This window comes from Pipistrellus kuhlii, unplaced genomic scaffold (genome assembly GCF_014108245.1).
Source record: "Pipistrellus kuhlii isolate mPipKuh1 unplaced genomic scaffold, mPipKuh1.p scaffold_m20_p_20, whole genome shotgun sequence".
In the NCBI taxonomy this organism is placed as follows: Eukaryota; Metazoa; Chordata; class Mammalia; order Chiroptera; family Vespertilionidae; genus Pipistrellus; species Pipistrellus kuhlii.
In genome coordinates this window covers 10,948,985-10,969,800 of record NW_023425516.1, presented here as the reverse complement: position 1 = coordinate 10,969,800, position 20,816 = coordinate 10,948,985, and the positions used below count along the sequence as shown (strand labels likewise).

The window sequence follows — 20,816 nt, the reverse complement described above, 5'->3', positions numbered from 1 at the left end:
TTTATGAGATTTTGATATTATCAAGTCCCCACTGTGGAAGTTTATACCACATTTTATTGTGCTTTGCAGATAACTGTCTGTTTTACACATTGAAGATAAGACACTCCACCAGCAAAAAAGATGACAATTCACTGAGGGCTCACATTAGCATTTGCTAGCAACAAAGTATTTTTTAATTATAGTATGTATGCCAAAATCGGTTTGGCTCAGTGGATAGAGCGTCAGTCTGTGGACTGAGAGGCCCCGGTCAAGGGCATGTACCTTGGTTGTGGGCACATCCCCAGTGGGGGGTGTGCAGGAGGCAGCTGGTCAATATTCCTCTCTCATCGATGTTTCTAGCTCTCTATCCCTCTCCCTTCCTCTCTGTAAAAAAATCAATAAAATATATTTTAAAAATTATACGTAGTATGTACACTGTTTTTAAGACCTAATGCTATTACACACTTAGCAGACTACAGTTAGTGTAAACAGATTACATGCACTGGGACGCCAGAAAGTTCTCATCACTCGCTTCATCGAGATGCTCGCTTTATTGCGGTGGCGGGAACCGAACCTGCAGCGTCTCCCAGGTGCGCCTGCTCCGTTCTCACCCTCCCTCTCTCCTCCCAGTTTTCGGTGTTTATATGACTGTGTTCAGAATTGCCTTTGGAGTCCTACATCGACTGCGACCTACTTTTTTATCACTCCGTCAGGCGAGAACCTCAGGGCCTCCAGCCTTTTCTTCCCACCCACGCTTCCGCCCTTCGCTGTTTCCCGCCTTATCTGTGGGCTGACCTTGCACTTCTCACGGGTCAAGGCATGCTCTGCTGCATCACTGCGAAGCCCTGTGTGCTGTGCCTGCCAGCTGACCCTGAGTTGACACCAGTAAACAGTGCTCTCGTTATTGTGGCCATGACAGTGTGTGCTGCTCCCTCGGGCCGCGGGCGAGGAGCTCAGCGCCGGGTACCTGCCCAGCGTGTGCTCAGGCCTGCGCCACGTGGAGGAGGAGAAGAAGGCCGATGTCGAGGGCGAGGGGGTTCGCTCTCCTTACATCCCAGGATTTCCTGCGAGTCATGCTGCTTTTCACTTTTTCCTGCGTGAACCAGGACTTCACCCACTTTTACTTTTTCACAGTTTCTAGTTCCCTTTTCACAGTTGTGGTGAAAAGAATAACTGCGTTCACTGTGCTTGTGAAGTTGTCCAGACACTTGGTTGGGTAATTCATTGCACGGTGGCTGCTTCCTTCCTGAGGCACCTGCAGGCGCTCTCTCCCGCGCCCGGGCCAGGCATCCCTCCACCAGACGCCCTTCCCCGCTCCCCGGGTGCAGCCAGGCCTTTGCCTCTGGCGGTGTCCATCCTGCCTTCCTTTCCTGTTCTCTTCTCTGGTTCAGCAGAAGTGCACGTGTAAGCACTCCTTCAGAAAGAATACAGGAGAATAAACTTATTTTTAAATATATATATTTTATTGATTTTTTACAGAGAGGAAGGGAGAGAAGGATAGAGAGGTAGAAACATCGATGAGAGAGAAACATCGACCAGCTGCCTCCTTCACACCCCCCAACTGGGGATGTGCCCACAACCAATGTACATGCCCTTGACTGGAACCGAACCTGGGACCTTTCATTCCGCAGACCGACGCTCTATCCACTGAGCCAAGCCGGTTTTGGCAGGAGAGTAAACTTTAAATCCTTTATTTTACCCTCACTTTTGATTGATGTTTGAAAACAAAATTTACATTTTATTTTCCTTCTCAACATTGAAGGCATTGATCCAACTCCAGGCATTGGTTGTTGCTAATAAGATATCTGATGTCAATGTGATTCTCATTTTTCCCCCCACAAATGTTTCTGTTGAGTTTTACAGAGAGAGAGAACATCAGTAAGAGAGGAACAACATCGATCGGCTGCTTCCTCATGCATCTCTACCGGGGATTGAGCCCATGACCCCGGCTTGTGCCCTGACTGGGATTCGAAACAGTGACCTCTTGGTTCCTGAGTCGATGCTCAGCCGCTGAGCCATGCCAGCTGGGCTGACTTTCATTTCTTTACAGCTAACTTGGTTTTGGTTTTTGCCCTTTTTTCATTGCTTTATTAAGTTTCCTTTTCTAGAAGCAGATAGTATCTTCTCTGCGTCTTTGGTGCGCCAAAATCTTGTAAGGTGTCTGGTTGGATTTTTTTCATTGTGCTGGGTACTTTTGGACCCTTTTGATTTGCAAAGTCTTAGGCTGCTCTTCTGCTCGGTACATCTTTTCTATTATTTCTTTGATGCTTCACTTTATTTTCTCTTACTGGAAATCCCGTTAGTTGTCAGACTTCCTAGGGTGACCCTGTGTGTGTCTTCTGTTCTCCCTGTTCCCATCTCTGCCTTTTCTGTCTGTGGTGGGTAGAGCGCCTTAACTTTGTCTTGCAGACCTTGTTGTGAAGGCTGTAATTTGGCAGTTGTATTTTTAATTTTCTTCCCTCCGGGTCTCTGATGATACGCTTTTCATAGCCTCTTGCTCTTGCTTAGTGGAGGCCAGATTGGGTTTCCTTGCTCGGACACACTAATTAGAATGGTTTTAAAGGTTATCTCCTGACCCTCTGTGATCTCATTTCCTCTGGGCTCTGGTTTTAATGTTTATTTTGGTCATTCTTTTTCAGGCTGCTGGTTTTCCCCGAATGTCTGGTGAATGCCCTCTCATTTGTACTTAGACCCAGTCTGATAGTCCATGAGCGGGCTCTGGATCCTTCCCTCTCCCGTGGCCCTTCCCATGCTCCGCGTCGCAGCTTCCTTCCGCGTTGTCTTCGATCACCTGCTACCTTCCGCTTCCCACCTGTGGGAAATGAATCGCAGTCCTGTTCTCTGCAGCCTCCCACTCATTCCTGTCACTCTTGGGCGTTTGTTCTTTTTTTGTGTTTTCTTCCATTGTAGGGGGTTTTTAAAAAATATATTTTATTGATTTTTTACAGAGAGGAAGGGAGAGGAGAGAGATAGCTACAATAGAAACATCGATGAGAGAGAGACATCGACCAGCTGCCTCCTGCACACCCCATACCAGGGATGTGTCCACTACCAATGTACATGCCCTTGACCGGAATCGAACCTGGGACTTTTCAGTCCGCAGACCGGCGCTCTATCCACTGAGCCAAACCGATCTCGGCTGCAGAGGGTTTTTTAAATGGTCTAAGGGTCACCATCAAGCAGGAGTTGGTGGCCTTCCATTTTTGTCTAGATGTGCTGGGGGGGTGTCTCTGTAGGTGTGGGCAGCTTAGACTGTAGAGAAGTTACCCCCTGGAGGCCACCCCCAGATAGAGCTGGTGCTAGTGCTGAGACAGATGGACCCCGTTTCTCCCAGGTGCTCATGCACAGAGGGTGGGGTGTGCACTGGACATGGCTAGGTCCGTGAGATTGCAAACCTCATCTCCCTTTGGCCTAGCACGTCTGCTCTCAGGCATCTGACCCAGACAATCGCTCACACATGTGCACAGAGGTGCAAGAACATTCATTGCAGCATCATTTGTGACCAAAAAAAAAAATCCGAACCTCAGGGACCCCTGTTGGCGGCAGGGGTTGGGGGGCCGATTAACAAGGCACAGTGCGTGCTTGGTGTGGGCTGCTGTGCAGATAACCCTTAAAGGATTAGCCCACTTGTGCCTAAAGAGAAAAAAAAAAAAAGTTTTATAACGCTATGGTCATATTTATGGAAACTCTTTAAAGAAGAGACTGGAATAGTGAACACCCAACTATTAATCTGTCTTTACCTCAATGATCAGAATTATTTGAGAACATATTCACGTGACATGTGGAAAGGTAGATATTTTTTTTTAGAAAGTTAACCTCAGAAAACAAATAAGCAAAGAAGCAGATCCAACGATTAGCCTGGATTAGGGCCCCTGGCTGCCTCCTTCCTTTCTAAAAAAAAATATGCCTGAACGGTCCTCATCGCTCTGGGCTTGTCAGTGTGTCGTCAAGAAGTGCGTATCCCCATGTCACGTGGACCCCAGAGCCCGGTGACTTCCGCCTCCCTCCTGCCTCCCTCCCTGCGGAGACACCCCTGTGACATGCTGATCCAGAGCACTTGGCCATCGAGGAGTGCCCACGAGCTGGCGGGTTGGCATGTGTGCAGGCGACTGCCCCACACCTGGAGACGTGGCGGCCTCCTGAGATGGGCTGGACTGATGGCGGGGCGGGAGGTGGAAGGGTTGTGCCTGTGCGGGCCACAGTGTAGACAGAGCTGTCGAGCAGGAGCTGGGCTGGGTTAAGGGGCCGGGAAAGGTGAGAGCCCACAGGAGTCTTTCCTCACCGCCTCGTCTTCATTAGCTGATGGCCCCGAAGGTGGCACTTCCTGTCCACTCCTCTCCCTGGGGCTTCAGAGCTCCTGATGCCGGTGTCAGGGCTCCCTCTGGGCATGGAAGGACAGTGGGACAAGAACAGGCAGAAGTGAGACAAGAACAGGCAGAAGTCCCACAGTGGAGGGGTTCCTTCCCCCTTAGGAGAACTCTTTGCTCAGCTGGGCTCTGTCTTTGGCTGGCTGGCTGACTGGCCCCCACTCTCCTTCCCCTGCTGCTCTGGCCCAGAGCCCTCAGTGCCGCCTCCTCCGTGCCCCCTCCTCCGTGCCCTGAGAGCAGAGGCCTCTGTTCACTTCTCCGTTTGGACTCCATGAGGCCAGGAGAAGCCATTGCATTCAGAGCCCATTTGGAAGTAAATAAATCCAGAGTTGCTGCGTTGTGCCTCCACTATCAACATTGCGTTCTCCCTCCCTCTCCCCCCGCCCTTCTCCCTCTCAGACGGGGCAAGGTCCCAAGACTCTGTGGCAGTCTTAAGGCTCGAGTCAGCGGAAAAGTCGGCCAGCCTGGGACCGTGGGCAGAGGCAGAGTACCCGCAGGATGGCTGGATCCATTTCACCGCGGGCTGGGCTGTGGCAGCTGGTCTTGCTGTCCACTCCTGGCCCGTGCTTCACAGTGAGCGCCAGCCCGGATTCCCGGAGTCCTGGGCTCCTCACTGGGGGGTGTGTCCAGTCCTTGGGCCTTCTCCCTTCCCACCATACACTGTGGCCGTTCCACTGAAGGGCACCGCGACCCGGTGCTGTACTCCTTGCAGAGCGAATTAAAGGCCCTCCCTTCCGACGGGAAGTTGAGAGAGACCACGTTTTGGAATTCCTGAGTGTTCGGTCTGATAGACCGGGATTATCGGTCAGCAGCTCCATTATCTCCATAGATAGCCTGGATCCTTCTGTTGAAATGAACTTGGGGAGCCGTAAGCCCTCAGCCTACCCCCGCCAACCTCCCCCCTGCAGCATCTCCTCTTCCTAAAGGACCGCCCCCCATCCCAGTCAGCTCCAGGGCTGCGTCCAGTTGTCACGTTTGCTGGTGGGCCGGCAGGCCCTGTCCTACCCCTCCCCCCACTCCTGGGCCTCAGCGTTGGGGAGGAGAAGGAACCTTCAGACCCAGGTCTTGCTGAAATCAGCATCTGTACCCTGCCTCTGAGAACATCTCTGCTTTCCTGGAGACAGGTAATTAGCGGTTTGAGGTTTGCTGTGGAGCGCTGGAAGCTTCCAGTAGGATCCGGCCACACCCCTCACCCTGCTCTCAGACCTTGAGTTCTCTCAGCGTCCCTTCAGCGGGGAACCAGGAATACTCCACCCTGGCCTTCCACTGGGGCACCGTCTCCTTTCCAGCCCCGGGCCTGTCCTCTCTGGTCACAGGGGCCGAGGTGAGGAGCCTGTGGCCCGGCGAGGAGGGAGCCCCAAGACCCTCCCGCAGCCTCCGCCAGCCCCGCTGCCGCAGTTCCCGGATGGCGTGCCTGGCGGGTCTGAGTCAGCCGGCCTGTCACCTGGGGGCTCGGCTCAGCTTGGCTCGGTGGAGGGGGCGCGGGTGGGCTCCACACTCAGAATCGTGCCTCGCTCTTGCCTCTGCCCTGCTTTCCTGGGCCCGCACATCTGGGTCAAATAAGTTGAAACTGGCTCACGATGGCGAAGGGAGAGCAAAGCCACAGACGGAGCCATGGAAATGACCTCATCGTGTGGAAGCCATCAGCGCGCGCTGGAAGGCAGTCGTGTTTGAACATGTGTATGGGAAGGGGAGCAGACTGTCTGTGGTTTGCATTTTCATGTTTCATGTGCAGCAGCATTTTCCTGGGGATTTGGCTAAGCTGGTTTTGGCAGCGAGCGAGGGAGGCAGCTGCTCTTTTCTCTGCATAGCCCTGCCCCCCTCCTCTGCAAGCCATTGTGATCTGGTGTAGTTGGGGGGGGGGGGAGACAGGGACTGGTTTTACACCGGAGGTGGCCTTTTGGGAGACCCTGGATGGGGCAGGCCGGAGTTGTCTCAACAGGGCCATACCAGTCTGGGCAGCTGAGCTGCAGGGAAAGGAGCCTGTGTGTGCAGGCCCCTTGTTATCTGAGGTGCATGATGTGACCATTCCCACTGCCCGGACATCCCTGTGGACAAAGAGCTGCACCCCAACCCCCGCAGAGGCTGCCACACCACCCCCCGGGGCTCCTCTTCTGGAGACAACCCCCCCTCCCCCCCCCGGCCTTCTTTCTCTCCTTCCAGCACTGTCATATTTGGGGGGGATGGCTACCACACACAAGTTGCAATAGCATGTCCCCTGTTGTGAGCAGGGCTGTCTTTAGTCCCTCTGTGCGCCCACTGGAGCCTGTTCCAGCCCATTGTCTGGTGGCGTGCACCCGTGACACGGCTCTCAGACAGCCCTCCGGGGGTGAGGGGGCGGCCTCTGCTCCGCTGCACTTCCCGGGAGGCTGGCAGCGAGCGCTGGGCATGGCTGCTGCCGGCCTCTGGCGCTCACGCTCTCCCAGACCTCCCAGTCTGCAGCCCCAGTCCCTCTGGCACCTCATTACGCCTTTGGTCTTGCCGGCTGGTGTATGTGTCTCGAAGGGGTTGGGACTCGTTGTGTCTCTCCTGCGTGAGAGGCTGCTGCTTGGAGAACATAGCTGTGGGCCGGTGTCTTAGGAAAGGGCCCGAAGGAGACAGCCCTGTGGCATCGGGAAAGCAATGTTGCATAAACAAGCCAGACTGCTTGAGTTCAAATGTCAGCTCTACCACTGTGATCTTGGGCTTCTTTTTCTGTTCTTTTTTGTTTTTTTTAATGTATTTGTTTTAGACAATGTAACAAATGCTGCTCAAGGCCCTGGCTGGGAAGCTCAGTTAGTTAGAGGATCATCCTGATACACCAGGGTTACAGGTTCTCTCTCTGGTCGGGGCACATAGAAGTATCAACCAATGAGTGCGTAAATAAGTGGAACAACAACTTGATGCCTCCGCCTTAATACATCCTCTCACCTCTCTCTCCTCCTCTTCCTCTCTCTAAAATCAGTTTATTAAATTAGATATTGAAGGTTGAGATGACCCCATGCCCTCCTCCCCAGCTGCCCTCCTCCTCCATGTGCGGAGCTCTCAGCCAGACTTTTATGCCTCCGTCTGTGGAACTGGAAGAGTGGCCTGTGATGAACCTGACCAGCACAAGAGAAAGGATTCCAATTCCTGGAGGTTTTGTCATGCAAAGACATAGCCTGGTCATCTATATATATCTACACTAATAAAAGAGAAAGATGCAAAATGACCATACCTTCACGAAGCCCACCAGCCAATCAGGAGCAAGTATGCAAATTAACCCAACAAAGATGGCAGGTTAATCTGCATACATAGTCACCGAGCAGCTGGGGGCCATTCTGCAGCACCCCAGCTGCTCTGGGCTACTGGGCAGCCTGGGAAGGCGGAAAGGCAGCTCTGGGTCAGAACAAAGGCGGTGCCAGCAGCCTGGGGAAGGAAGGCCCATTCTTGCACGAATCTTTGTGCGTCAGGCCTCTAGTATAAAAGCCTAAGCAACCCAATGACTGGTCAACTGGTTGCTATGATGCACACTGACCACTAGAGGGCAGGCACTCAATGCAGGAGCTGCTCCCTGGTGGTCAGTGTGCTCCCATGGCCAACCCCCAGCAGCTGGCCGGCCAACCTCCTGCAGTCCCTCCCCATAGCCGGCCAACCTCCCAAGCCCCCCACCCACACCCATCATCCCTGACCACTGGCCAAGCCAAGGGACCCCATCTGTGCACAAATTTGTGCACTGGTGCTTTAGTCCTAAAATAAAGCTCCAGGTAAACTCATCTATGTCCGTCAGCTCATCAACTTTTTTTTTTTTTTTTTTTTTTTTTTTTTTTAAGTTTCAGAGAGAGGAAGGGAGAGATAGAAACATCAGTGATGAGAGAGAATCATTGATTGGCTACCTCCTGCACGCCACACACGGGTGATGGATTCCACAACCTGGGTACGGGGCCCAGACCAGGAATGGAACTGTGATCTTCTGGTTCCTAGGTCAGTGCTCCACCACTGAGCCATGCTGGCCAGGCTGCCTTTTCTGACGGACACTCGAAGAATTGTAAAGCTGCTTGTGTGTGGAATGTCCCTGGATTCGGGCTCGCTGGCATTTCCTCACAATTGGATTCAGACTGTGTTTTTGGCAGAACAGCACGGCACATCCCTCCCGAGGCACGTGGTGCCAGTTTTCCCTTAGGAGCGCCATTAACTTTGATCGCGTGGTATTTTCCCTTTGTAATTAGTAAGTGATCTGTGGGGAGGTATTCTGAGGCCGTGCGTGGATATCCTGCCCTCAGTGTATTTATTCCCACCCAGCGGTTTGACATGTATTGGGCATCTATTGATCCAGCATGTGAAGGCCCGGGCTTCTGGTGGGGCTCTTCCCAAGCTCCTTGGGAAGTTCAGTTGCAATCAATACCTTGATTGGCATTTAGGTAAACAGCAGCGTTTGCCATTGGAAAACTTACATTGCTTCTTACCTGAAGTTTTATTCCATTTGGGACAGAAATGCTCCTCCTGGGTTTAAAGTCTGAAAGGCCAGTTGCATTTATTCATTTGTTGCGTGCTTATTGTACGCCAGTGTTACCCCAGGTGCCGGGGATAAAAATGATAAAAAAATTGGAAGTTAGACAAAATGAAATTTTTGTCTCCTGGAAGGTACATTATAACGGGGAATCAGACAGTCTGTGTCTCTTATCAGGTGGTGATGAGTGAGGAGACAGTGATGAGCTAAGGGTGCTGCTCTAGCCAGGGCTGCCCAAGCTCGCTGACCCCCGGGGAAGAGACCCGGTGATGAGGCCTAGAAATTCGCACACGCCTGGATGTGATTTAGTGGGAGGAGATGGGTTTGGCCGGAGCAGAGATCAGCGACGGGGGTATATAAGTTTGGGAGAGGACCTGGCACGATGATGGAGGGCCGTGCTGACCATGATCGGGATCCAGCAGACAGTCCAGGTCTGAGGAGGTCAGGCCCTCAGGAGGATATGAGCTCAGCCAGCCCCTCCCCTGATGCCAGCATGTGAGGGCCAGGCTTCCAGTGGCCTGTGTGAGGCTGGCCCCCAGGTGGCTGGCTCCGAGGACCCTGATACACAGTGGCTTCCAGCATCCAGGCCGAGTTCCTGCCTCCAGGGCAGGAAGGACAGCAGGAGGCTAGCGGGGGGCGAGGGGCGCCCCGGGAGGTGCCTGTTTCCCAGCACACTGGGTGGTTGGGCGGTCTTGGACAAGCCTTGGCAGACAGGGGCATGCTCCGGGGGGGCCCAGCGCTTTCTGATCTGCAGCAGCCGGGGAGCCCCAGACTGTGAGCACAGGGCTGCGTGTCCGTTGCCAAGAGGCTAGGCTGTTCTCCAACACCAGTTCTGCCTTTGTCCCCGCCCACCTCCCCCACGCAGAGGGAGCACCATGCCTCGTGGTGGTTTCCTCCCCTCGCCCAGCACAGGAAACTGGAATAACTGAGCCCAAGTGAGAGGGCTGGCATTGGGGGCCCTTTCCTGTTGTGGGCGGGCACTCTGAATGCTCTCATCTGCTCACTGAGTCTCACAACAGCCCAAGGTTACTCAGCTGCCAAGTGCAGTCGGGATTTGAACCCGGGCTGATGGCTACCGGAACCTGTTTTCTCCACCAGCCGCACTGCAGACAGCATGGATCATTCCCCCAGAGCCCACTGCCAGGGCCCTGTGGTGCCACCCCACCTATTTCAGACAGTCCCTGCCTCTTCAGCTCTTGGCCTGTTGACCTCTGGCCTTGACCCTGGGCTGCTAGAGCAGTGGGAGTTGAAATATAGTGGCAACCATACTTTGGTAAAAACTGCTCTTTGAATTTTAACCCTTCTAGTTTGGCTCTTGCACCTGATTAAACACGGGGCGGGGCGGGGGGGGGGAGCTATTTACCTTAGCTTTCTGGTGGAGACTTAGAGGCTAAGGCAATTTCCCCTTGCCTGGGACCAGGAGCACAGGAGAGTAATTCCCACTAACTCAGTAACCTTCGGAGATAGAAACTGTAGATAACCTCTGAGCTCTCCTTCTGTGTTATCAGCTATCGCAGGATAGGGCCACATTCCAATGTCCAGCAGGATGTGACTAGCATCGACCCTGCAGGCTGACCCCAGTCTTTAGAATGTATAATAGTCTTTAAGATTTAGAATTTAGAGCAAAGGAAAATTCCTGTGGTTTGAACCTTTAAAAGGGGCTGCCTACCCCTGAAACGGTGCAGTCGTGTGGAGACCACCTGCATGTGGTGCTCTTGCGTCTGTCCTGGCCAGATATTTCAATACATCTTTGCCTGCTTTTTAATCAGTCATCAGCCTCCGGTGGTCTTATTGCGACCCCACAACAGGAGTGAGAAGCACTGAGCAGCCTTGCTGACGCCTACCTCCGGGGTCCAGTGCAAATTCCCAGGATGCAGAGTGGTGTTCACCGAGCATCCCGGCGGTCCCAGGGGCACATGCTGTTTAGTGCGAGCAACCCTGTGGGGCAGGTTTAAGAGCACCTTTAACAGGCGAGGAAACGGAGACTGGGAGTTAAATTACACGCCCAGCCCTTGGCGTGGCCAGCAAGCCGAGAGCCACGTGCCAGCTTGGGTCCCGCGTCTCTGTGCCTGCCTTCTCTGGCGTCGAGCTGATGTGATAAGGGGCTTTGGTCCTCACCAGAGGTCATGTGCTTGGGTAGCCCTGTGGGCGCCTCCCTGGGCTGTTAGGAGACAGTAGTAGGCTTTCAGTGGGTGTTGAAAGAGCACCGACTGTAGGGAGAGCAGGCCGGTGCCAGCTTGCTCTGCCACACCTCACAGTGTGCTGGGGGGCTCGTCTGGGATGGGGGTCAAAATCACCACCGTTGTCGGACCAGGTACGAGTGGAAGCTGGGACATGGGTGTGCAGGTGAGTGTGAGAGTTTGCGGCGTGCTCAGTGCGCCTGCAGGACTCCTCTCAGCAGCCCGGGACAGCACAGCGGAACCAGAGTGAGGGCCAGGGGGGTCGCGGGTCTTTTGAGAAATAGCCCAGCGAAGTTAAACCCCATTGTCCTTTCCTGCCCTTAACATCTTTTGTTGAACCGCCATATACAGGGGTGGGCAAAGGTAGGTTTACAGCTGTTTGTATGGAAAAAGACAAATGATACAAATAAGTAACACAATAACTCGTAACACAGTGTACATGTTCTGTACCCGAAGCTACACTGTGTTCTAGTAAAAAGCCTGCTCAGATTGGCCAGAGTCAGAGAGGCGGTCTATTAAAAAAAGAACTGGTGTTGCCTCGGAAGTGGGGGGTAGTCTTATACAGCGAAGATAGGCCTAAACCTATGTTTTAACTGTAAAAATTAGGGGGTCGTCTTATACGCCGGAAAATACGGTAAGAATACACCGTACACCTACTTTGGTTCATCCCTGTGTAAATGTTAGAGTACTGACAACAGGTATAGCAGATGTTATTAGAAATAGAGAAAGGGCCAAAGCCGGTTTGGCTCAGTGGATAGAGCGTCAGCCTTCGGACTGAAGGGTCCCCGGTTCGATTCCGGTCAAGGGCATGTACCTTGGTTGCGGGCACATCCCAAGTAGGGGGTGTGCAAGAGGCAGCTGATCGATGATTCTCTCTCATGGATGTTTCTAACTCTCTATCCCTCTCTCTCTCTTCTTCTCTGTAAAAAAATCAGTAAAAAAAATATATTTAAAAAAGAAATAGAGAAAGGGACTTCACCGAAGCCAGGTGATACTGGAAGAGGACCCTAGGCTAGGGCTCCTTGCGGGAAAAACATGGTTCTCGCCTGTGGCAGTCTCATCTGGGGACATGCGGCGATGCCTGGAGACATGCTTGGTGGTCACGAGTGGAGAGAGTTTTAGTTTGACTAGTTAGCACCCTGCAATGCACCGAGAGCCACAGCAGAGAATCAGAGGCCAGAATGATGGCATCCAGGTCGAGAATCCAGGATCAGAGGTAGCCCTGGCTGGCGGGAGCCTCGCCCTGTACATTGGAAGGTCGAGGGTTTTGTTTCCAGCTGGGGCACATATGGGAGGTAGCCAATCACTGTAACTCCCCGCCCCCTTCTCTTCCTCTGTCCCTCTGTCCTCTCTCTCCCTTTTGATCCTCTCCAAAATAAGAAAATAAATAAAGTAGTCAGTAAATATTTACTGTGTATCAGACATTGTTCTAAGTGTTTCGTCGGTATTGACTTGCTTAATCCTCCCAATCCGAGGACATAGGGGCTATTGTTCTCAGGTGGAAACCTAGGGGCAGGGGAGAGTTCAAGTAAACGGACTGGCATCTGGGTCCCAAGGAAGGAGCAGGACAGCCAGGACTTGAATCCGGCCAGGTTCTGGGCCCGTGCCCTTGACCACGGTGCCATCCCGCACTGCTGGGCGTGCAGAGGACCGATCGGCTTTGAACCAGATGTTCAGCTTCGGGCCCAGAAACCCGCATCCTATGTGAGCAGAGGGCAAGGCTGAGGAGTAGTAGGTGATGAGTTTCCCAGATCCTAAGTGTGGCCCAGCTTATGAATTCAGTGGCACAAGGTGACCAGATCACAGGTGACCTGAGCCTCAGAGGCGGGCCGAGGTCGTCCCCTTGCCCTGGTGGGGACCAGAGTGTGGCTCAGCTGTGCCGAGGGGACTGACTGCAGTCCGGGCCGTGTTCTGTCGTTGCAGATGTAAAGACGACCGTGGTTTACCCGGCCACAGAGAAGCACCTGCAGAAGTACCTGCGCCAGGACCTCCACCTGGTTCGAGAGACGGGACGCGACTACAAGAACGTCACCTTGCCCCACCTGGAGTCCCAGAGCCTCAGCATCCAGGTGACTTGTTCTGGCCCGGAGGGGTCAGACGCGGAGTGCTGTCCTGGTGGCTAGCGTGTCTTTCTCATGCATTTGCCGAGGTCTTACCAGGAGCCAGCGCTGGTCCGCAACACAGGCCGTGGGGCTCCCTGCCTCCCTGAGCTTACGTCCTCGCGCAGGAGACAGCACGCAGAGACGTAAATGGCCACAGGAGGTGCGCAGTCGCAAGTGCTGTGGAGAAAAGTCAGCAGGAAAGTGGCACAGGCCCAGCCGGCCGGTGTGGCTCAGTGGTGCGTTGATCTATGGAACCAGGAGGTCAGGGTTCCATTCCCAGTCGGGGCACATGCCCGGGTTTCTGGCTTGATTCCCAGTAGGGGGCGCTGATGAGGCAGGTGATTAATGATTCTCTCTCATTATTGATGTTTCTCTCTCTCCCTTTCCCTTCCTCTCCGAAATCAATAAAAATATAGTTACCCAAAAATAAAGTCTTGGAAAAAAAGGAGTGGCATAAAAAGTCCTCGGGTGAGGTGGCCACTGTTTTCCAAGGCTAGTCATTGATAGGGGAGCTGAGCCGGGTCCCAGCAGGCCCCTTAGGCTCCCTGGGGTTCCCAGCCTAGTCCATTGGAGAGTCTGTGCCGCCTCTGCAGCAGCCCTGATGGAGTCTGAGTGGTTGTGCCCTCCCCAGGTAACTGTGAAGGGGCAGAGACCGCTGCCTCATTGGGCCCACCCAGGCCAGCCTTTAATCCTGGTTTTGAGCAAACCAGCCTCCCAAAGCCGAATCTTAAAGAACTTCCCCGTGGCCAGTTTGCCCTCATGTCCATTCCCCAGGGGCAAGACCTGCTGTCGGGGCGGGGAGGGGGGCTGAGGTACAGGCATGGGCTTGGCGGCATTTTCTGAGTGTCTTCGGCAACTGGACCAGACGCCAGGCCATTTAGCTAAGAGACCCCGATTTCTCCTTGGCGTGGACCCAGCGCCAACCAGCACGTCTGCCTGGAATTGGCCCCAAGTGAATGCTCTGCGTTAAGGATGACGGATGAGTTGTTTTCCTGCTCACTCACTGGCTCTGTCTCCAAGTCTTCATCACTCACTCTTGTTCCCTTTGAGCATGTCGCACCCACTCTCCGAGGTTCAGGTTACGGGGGTGTGTGTGTGTGTGTTCCAATATGGGAGACTCACAGCCATTTCTCCCAGGGCCAGAGCAGTGGGTGTCCTGGCTGGAGGGGCAGCGCAGGGGGGGGGGGGGGGGTGTACGCAGGAGGAGGACGGAGAGGAGGGTCGGCTGGCTGGGCGGGAGGCCCGGTGTGCCCACAGCCCTCTCCCAGCCTGGCTGTTAGCCACGGTTCCCGGTGCCGTATTGGCACAGGGTTCCACTGGCGAGATGTTTTAATTTTAAGTCCCAGCACTTGCTCTGTCTTCCAAGTGGGAAAGAGATGCTCCATCTTCCTAGGTAGCGTCTGCTATCAGGATGCTAGAGGGATCTCCTGCAGTATGTGTCCTCTGTGCTGATTGCACATCCATGGGATTCAAGAGAGGAAACCCTCCATATACCCGTGTGAGTCAGATGTACCTTCTTATGCACCATTATTCAGATCCTTTTATAAAATAATACAGTACAATTCCACTACTCTACTGGCTTCTGTTGGACACTTGCGCTCACTTGTGTATTCTTTCGTGGCTATTTCTAGCAAGTTTACAAGCACGAAGCTCACCTGGCGACAGCTATCATACCCTCTGCCAGGCCCTGTGCATCTACCCTCTGCCAGGCCCTGTGCTCGGCTCGGGAGGGTCACCCTACAGTGCCCCTTAGTCTGATGGGAAGAGGGACATGTGATCTGACCATACGATGAGACCAGCACTTTGGTGGTTTATATATGAGGTGCAGTGGTGACATGGGGAGTGATCAGCTCAGACAGTGGGACCCTCCCGCTGGCTCCTAGGGGACAAGCAGAAGTTCCCCAAGGCGGAGAGGGCATTCCACAGACGGCACAAGAAGGCCAGCAGGGGCGGGGGGAGGCACTCTGTCCAGTTCCCACACCTTGCTCATCATCAGGGCAGCCTGGTGAGATGTTTAAAAATACAGAATCTAATCCATATCTGCTGAACCAGACATTCAGGGCGTGGAGCGGGGAAATCTGTGTTTTAAAAGCTCTCTGATTCTGCTGCTCATCAGATCTGAGAACGCTTGCCGTAGCCAGGGATGGTTCCCTGAGCAGTTGAATCACGTGTGAGGTGAGCCTGATGAGGGGGGAGAGCAGGAGGGCCAGAGCCCAGCATGGGTCTGAGGAGGCGGAGGCAGCGGTGAAGGTTGCCGTAGCGACTGGAGACCATGGTCACTGCTGGACCATGCCAGGTGCATTTCCGTGCCGCTCACAGGCCCTCATCACCAGATGGCCATCTCCCTGCCTTTCCTTCAGAAAGCAGCTACTCCCCATACGGAGGCCCTTGGGGATGAGGGAATCCTGTATCCTGGCTCTACCTCATCTGGGGTCCTGGCTGAGACGCGTGGATTGAGGCCCCTCCCACTCTCCCAGAGACCTTTCCCACAGAGCCTGGAGCTCGGGCTCCGAGACCAGGCTCTGGCTTAGAATTGTGTGAACTTCCTTGCCCTGCCTTTCCCTTACCTGCAAAGTAGGGTGCTCACAGCCCCAAATTCCCAGGATTGCTGTGAGGACAGCCTGTGAGGCACTGGAGCAGAGCCTGGCAGGGCGTAAGACTGCGCTCCTCACCGCCCGCCTGGTGTCGCCACTCCATCCTCCCACCTGCATCAGTCTTGCCCTTCGGTCAGCACCATCTCTCTTCTCTTCCTTCCCTTTCCCCAGTCAGGCTTGTCGCCTCTGCCTACCAAACTCAGTTCAAATTAGGCTGCTAAGGTGACATCCCGGATTCCATTCCTGGAATAGGTGTCACTCACTCTCTGCATCTCTTAGGTAGGAAAGGGAGGAGGGTCCAAGTTTCTTTCTGAGAATTGTTTCTTAATTCACAGCTTAAAAATGAGTTCCCCAAAGGCAAGTTTGGTCCTCTTCACCCTCCAGACCTCTCCCGGGTGGCCAGGCTCTTCTCGGGAAGTGCGGCCTTTTTTCTCTGGGGTGGCTGGCCCACCTGTGACCTGCCTGTGGGTCCTACCAGGAGGCTGGGTGGCCCAGCTAGTCCCAGGCAGGCCCCCTCTGCTCCTGAGCTCTCCTTCCCAGAAAGCTGCACTTGACCTTGGCCGTGCTGGCTAGGAGCTGACCGCCAAGGATGCAGATTCCTGGGATGAGGTGCGCAGACCCTAAACCAGCCTCTGCCCCTGCTTTTGCTGACACAGCCCTTCACGGGTGTTGGTGTCAGTGCCCTGGCCTCCCATTTCACCCCTGCATGAGCGTGGAGGCCGTGATGACAAGCGGAGGGGCAGCGGTGTGAGCCCAGCGCGGCCTCTGGCTGGCTTTCCAGCAGGGTCTATGGCTCTGGCATGGAGTGCACTGTCCTGGGAGGAAGTCTCTCTTGCAAAGGCTGCTCAGAGCTGGGGAAAGTGGAGAAATGCGGAGTCTGTGGTCTGGGGTGTTTGAGCCCTATGAGAACAGGCCTTATCTTAACCTCCTGGCAGGGGGCTTCTTCAGAGAGGCCGTCAGGGCCTTGATTGTAAACTGATGTCCTTGGGACCCACACTGTGCCCGAGGATGGACTCCCTAAGACTCAGCAGCAGCAGCAGCAGACGCAAGGGGTGTGGGAGGGCCAGAGCGCTGGGTAGATAAGAGAATCATTGATTGGCTCCTCCTGCATACTCCTTACTGGGGATCGAGCCCCCACCGGGAATCGAACTGTGACCGCAACCACTGAGCCACACTGGCCAGGCCAGGTCTGCTTTGTTACACAGGGACCATGTCAGCGGGAACTGCTATGGCTCCAGGTGGGCGGCCACTCTGAGGATCCCACACCTTATCTAGAATCTGCCCTGGCATGGAGCCAGCTTCCTGTGCAGAGTGAACCCCCCAACCTGATCGTTTGCTGAGGTCCTCAGTGATGTGGGAGGGGCCCGTGGAGACGCTCTCCCCTGGTTCCCAGGCCTGCGTGGCCCCAGCAGTGTATGCACACTCCTTACCTACAGAGCCAGACGAGCCAGCGCCCTCTGCCCCACGGGGCCTTGTGATGTGGCTGGTGACCGAGTGTCTGCAGGGGGACGGGGCAGCCTGAGTGCGGATGCCCTGAGCTCCAGGGCTGTCCTCGGGGAGGGGCCAGAGAGCTTCCTTAGCCCAGCCTGGGAATGAACCCTCTCTCCCTCCGCTACCAGTGGGTGCACAACATCCTGGACAAGAAGGCAGAAGCCGACCGGATTGTTTTTGAGAACCCGGACCCCTCTGACGGTTTTGTCCTCATCCCCGACCTCAAGTGGAACCAGCAGCAGGTAAGAGAGTTCCTGCTGGGCTTCTCTGCCCTCGGCGTCCTGCGCCGGGGCGGGTGGCTGACCCACCGTAATCTCACCCTAAGCCCCCTTCTTTCTTTCCCGCGCTGGTCTCCCACTCTCTAAGCAGATTGTCCTTAACCAACAGGGAGAGGTCTGAGCTCTGCACGCTATTGCATACCTGTCATTCAGAGTGTTTATGCCTCAATGGGCACTTTATTTATTTTTTAAATATATATTTTATTGATTTTTTTACAGAGAGGAAGGGAGGAGGGATACAGAGTTAGAAACATCGATGGGAGAGAAACATTGATCAAGCTGCCTCCTGCACACCCCCTACTGGGGATGTGCCTGCAACCAGGGTACATGCCCTTGACTGGAATCGAACCCGGGACCTGGCAGTCCGCAGGCTGATGCTCTATCCACTGAGCCAAACTGGTTAGGGTTCAGTGGACACTTTAAAGCCCTCTCTGTCTCCTCCAGTCCCCACCCCCCAGCGGGTCTGTGTGTGGTTGTGAGGGGGGGGAGGCGGGCTGAGGCGATGTTTATATAACCACAGGGGCTGCTCCTTAACCCGCCAAGTGGCTTGGGTGGCCACTCTCACTTTCTGCAGCCCCACGCCGGCCTGTTTGCTTTTCTTCATCTCCCTAGACACCGGCAGGCCGAGGCCGGCCCCCGGGCTGAATCAGTGATGGGCAGCAGTCACGGTGAGCCACCTGTGGCCGCCCCTGCGCCGCCCTGGTTCCAGGGGCGGTCCCGGCAGCCCCTCCTCGCCTGAGCCTCTCCATGGTGCTTCCTGGTCGCCACGTGCCTGCTGCCGTACCACCCCCAAAGGAGCAGGCTTCTGGGGAGCCACCTTCTCTCTGTCCCTCCCAGTTCTCTGAAACCTCTCTTTCTCTTCACCTTCCCTCCTCCCACCCTCACTCCCCTGCACCTGCCCACTGCAGACACGGCGTACCAGCCCCCCCCCGGGGGGGCCTACATGCCCTGCCCTTAAAGAACAGGAGACAGCGGCCTCCAGGGGTGCGTGTCCCTCTGCAGCCTCCTTGGGGCCAGACTCGGCCTGCGGCAGGTCGGGGCCAGGAGAAGGCCCTGGAGGCCAGGCGCAATCACCCAGTAGGAAGTGGGGAGTAGATAGGTGCCCCCCTCCTCTAACTGGACTCCGTGGGTTTCCGTTCTGCCTTGGGGTGGGCCCTTCTGGTGTCTGCGCTGCTCTGGCAGTCACGGGACCTGCAGAGGCATCCTTCAGGGGGCTGGGCCCTGCCCGCCTCGCCCGCCTCGGCTGGGACGCCTCCCCTTCTTTCCCGGCCTGGGCCTGCTCTCGGGGTCTCTGGATCCTTACCGGGCTCCCCGGCAGCCTGCTTGGTCTTGATCGGGTGATTTCCGGACCTGCCGTGCCCCCTTCGCTGCCAGACATGGGGGCTGGGAGCCCAGGGCCGGGCACCGGGCCAGCCTCGCGGCTCAGGCGCGCAGGCTCATGAGCGCCAGCTGCCTTACCAGCCCGTGGGGCTTCCTGAACGTGGCTCGGGTGGGAGGAAATGAAGGGAGTTTCCAGGAGTTGGAGAGCTAGGCAAGAGCAGAGTGTGGGGTGCAGTAGCGGAGAGAGACGGCCCCCATCTTACCATCCCCTTGCAGCTCAGCCCCACCTCAAGCCTCCACAGAGGCAGCCAGGACTGGCCCTGGAATGGGGGAGCTGGGACAGGCCCTGGGGATGCTGGTGGCAGTTGTGGGCGATGCCTTGTGCAAACCCCATCTGCCCCTTGGCAGCCCTGTGCCTGGAGGTCCTGGGTTGCAGCCTGGTGATGGGAGGTGGGGGCGGGGTGGGAGGAACTCCTGACTCACAAGATCTGAGCTTGTGATTGCAGCGGGGGTGGCCTGAGGGGCAACAGGAGACAGACTTGTGCGTCTTCATTCTAGAAGCCCACGCACTGAGAAGGCCAGCAGGGCCGCCCTCCTCTGTTCCTTTAAGACAGAGAGGCTCCGGGAGCTGCACTGGCATCCAGCCGCAGGTCTGGACTGGTCCTCCACGACTGAGGATGCGCACGCTGAGTGTCAGGCTGTTGCCCTGGCCCGTGGGGTTCAGTTGAGTGAGCGTCATTCCGTGCACCAAAAGGTCACTGGTTCAGGTCATGGCAGATACCCAGATTTCAGTCTCTGGTTGAGGTGCATGTGGGAGGCAATTGAGCTCTCGCTCTCTCTCTCTCTCTCTGTCTCTCTTTCTCTCTTTCTCTCTCTCCCTCCCTCCCTCTCTCTCTTTCTCTCTCCCCCCGCTTCATTCCCCCTTTTCCTCCCTCCCTCTGCCTTTCTCTCTTTAAAATGTTTTTTTAAGTCAGACTTTCCTTGATGGTAATATAGGTGCCATTGTTCTTAACTAGCACTTTGGTAGTGCCGTATGTCACTGTGACAGAACCTGACAATTAGGCAGTGTACCCAGCAGGGAGACGGCGGGCTGGCCTTCACCTCTTCCTCCCTGGGCAGGGGTGGAGGAGAGCGCGCACCTGCATTTTCTCCGGGGAGGCTTTCTGCTCGCCTGGAACCTCCCGCTGCTCTTTCTCCCAGGAGGGTGTCTTTACATACAGGGTGTCCCCCAAAATCTGTAATAACTATGAAGGCAGTGCTTATTACATTTACACTAAATGTATTAAAATACACTGCATTTTCAAAATGCAGTAGGACTCAGCTGTGTGTACATTTTTGGGGGGATACCCTGTATTTATGTTAATGACTCGGGATTAATGAGCAAGACTCTGCGTCCATATGTCCATCCATCCGTGCCACGAATACCTGCCACGCCCCTAGTGTGTGCCAGACCTCTGCCTTCCTGGAGGTCACACATCCCTCCCTCGGTTCTCTTAAGAGACCGCCTGCGTGTTTTAGTTGCTTACTCGTTGCAGGTCTGGTTCGTACCTGCACAGGGTAAACGTGCACACAGCCCAAGGTGTGCAGGGAGAATGGTCGTCACCCACTTTCCTCCACTTCCCTTCCCCAGGAGAGATCATTTCTTTGTCCTTCCAGAGAGCCTTTCCCTGTTGTACGTAGGAGCGTGTGTGTGTGTGTGTGTGTGTGTGTGTGTGTGTTTATGGGGACTCGCGTGCACTTTGAGGTCATGTGACTTCGGTTCTCTGGTCTAAGTTCTCAGCACAGGACACTGCCCTTCCGGTCACCCCGAGGTGGAGGGATGGCTCTCCCTCTGAGGCTCCGGCCAATCGCATTCTCACCCCTCAGCCTGAGCCAGGAAGCTGCCCCTCCGAGTCCCCCGTCCTCCCTTGTAAAACGAGATTGATGGCTGACTTCCCGGCCCCCCCCCTGGCGTGCCAGTCTGAGACCCTTGCCGGCCCCTTGTCTGGCCTTTTCCAGAGAGTTTCTCTGAGCCAGAGGCCCTTTGGCTGCAGAACG

The 20,816-nt window shown here is 55.1% G+C and overlaps 1 protein-coding gene across 10 annotated transcripts in view; it reads left to right on the top strand.

The window, feature by feature from the left end:
• The window catches only part of LOC118725634 (CMP-N-acetylneuraminate-beta-galactosamide-alpha-2,3-sialyltransferase 4), an 81,512-nt gene that overhangs the window by 9,738 nt on the left and 50,958 nt on the right, over positions 1 to 20,816 (top strand). For all 10 annotated transcript variants that reach the window (XM_036449632.2, XM_036449628.2, XM_036449624.2 and 7 more), the window contains exons 3-4: positions 12,918 to 13,063; positions 17,310 to 17,423. In XM_036449632.2, the coding sequence (XP_036305525.1) occupies positions 12,918 to 13,063; positions 17,310 to 17,423 (260 nt within the window). The remainder of the gene's footprint in view (positions 1 to 12,917; positions 13,064 to 17,309; positions 17,424 to 20,816) is intronic.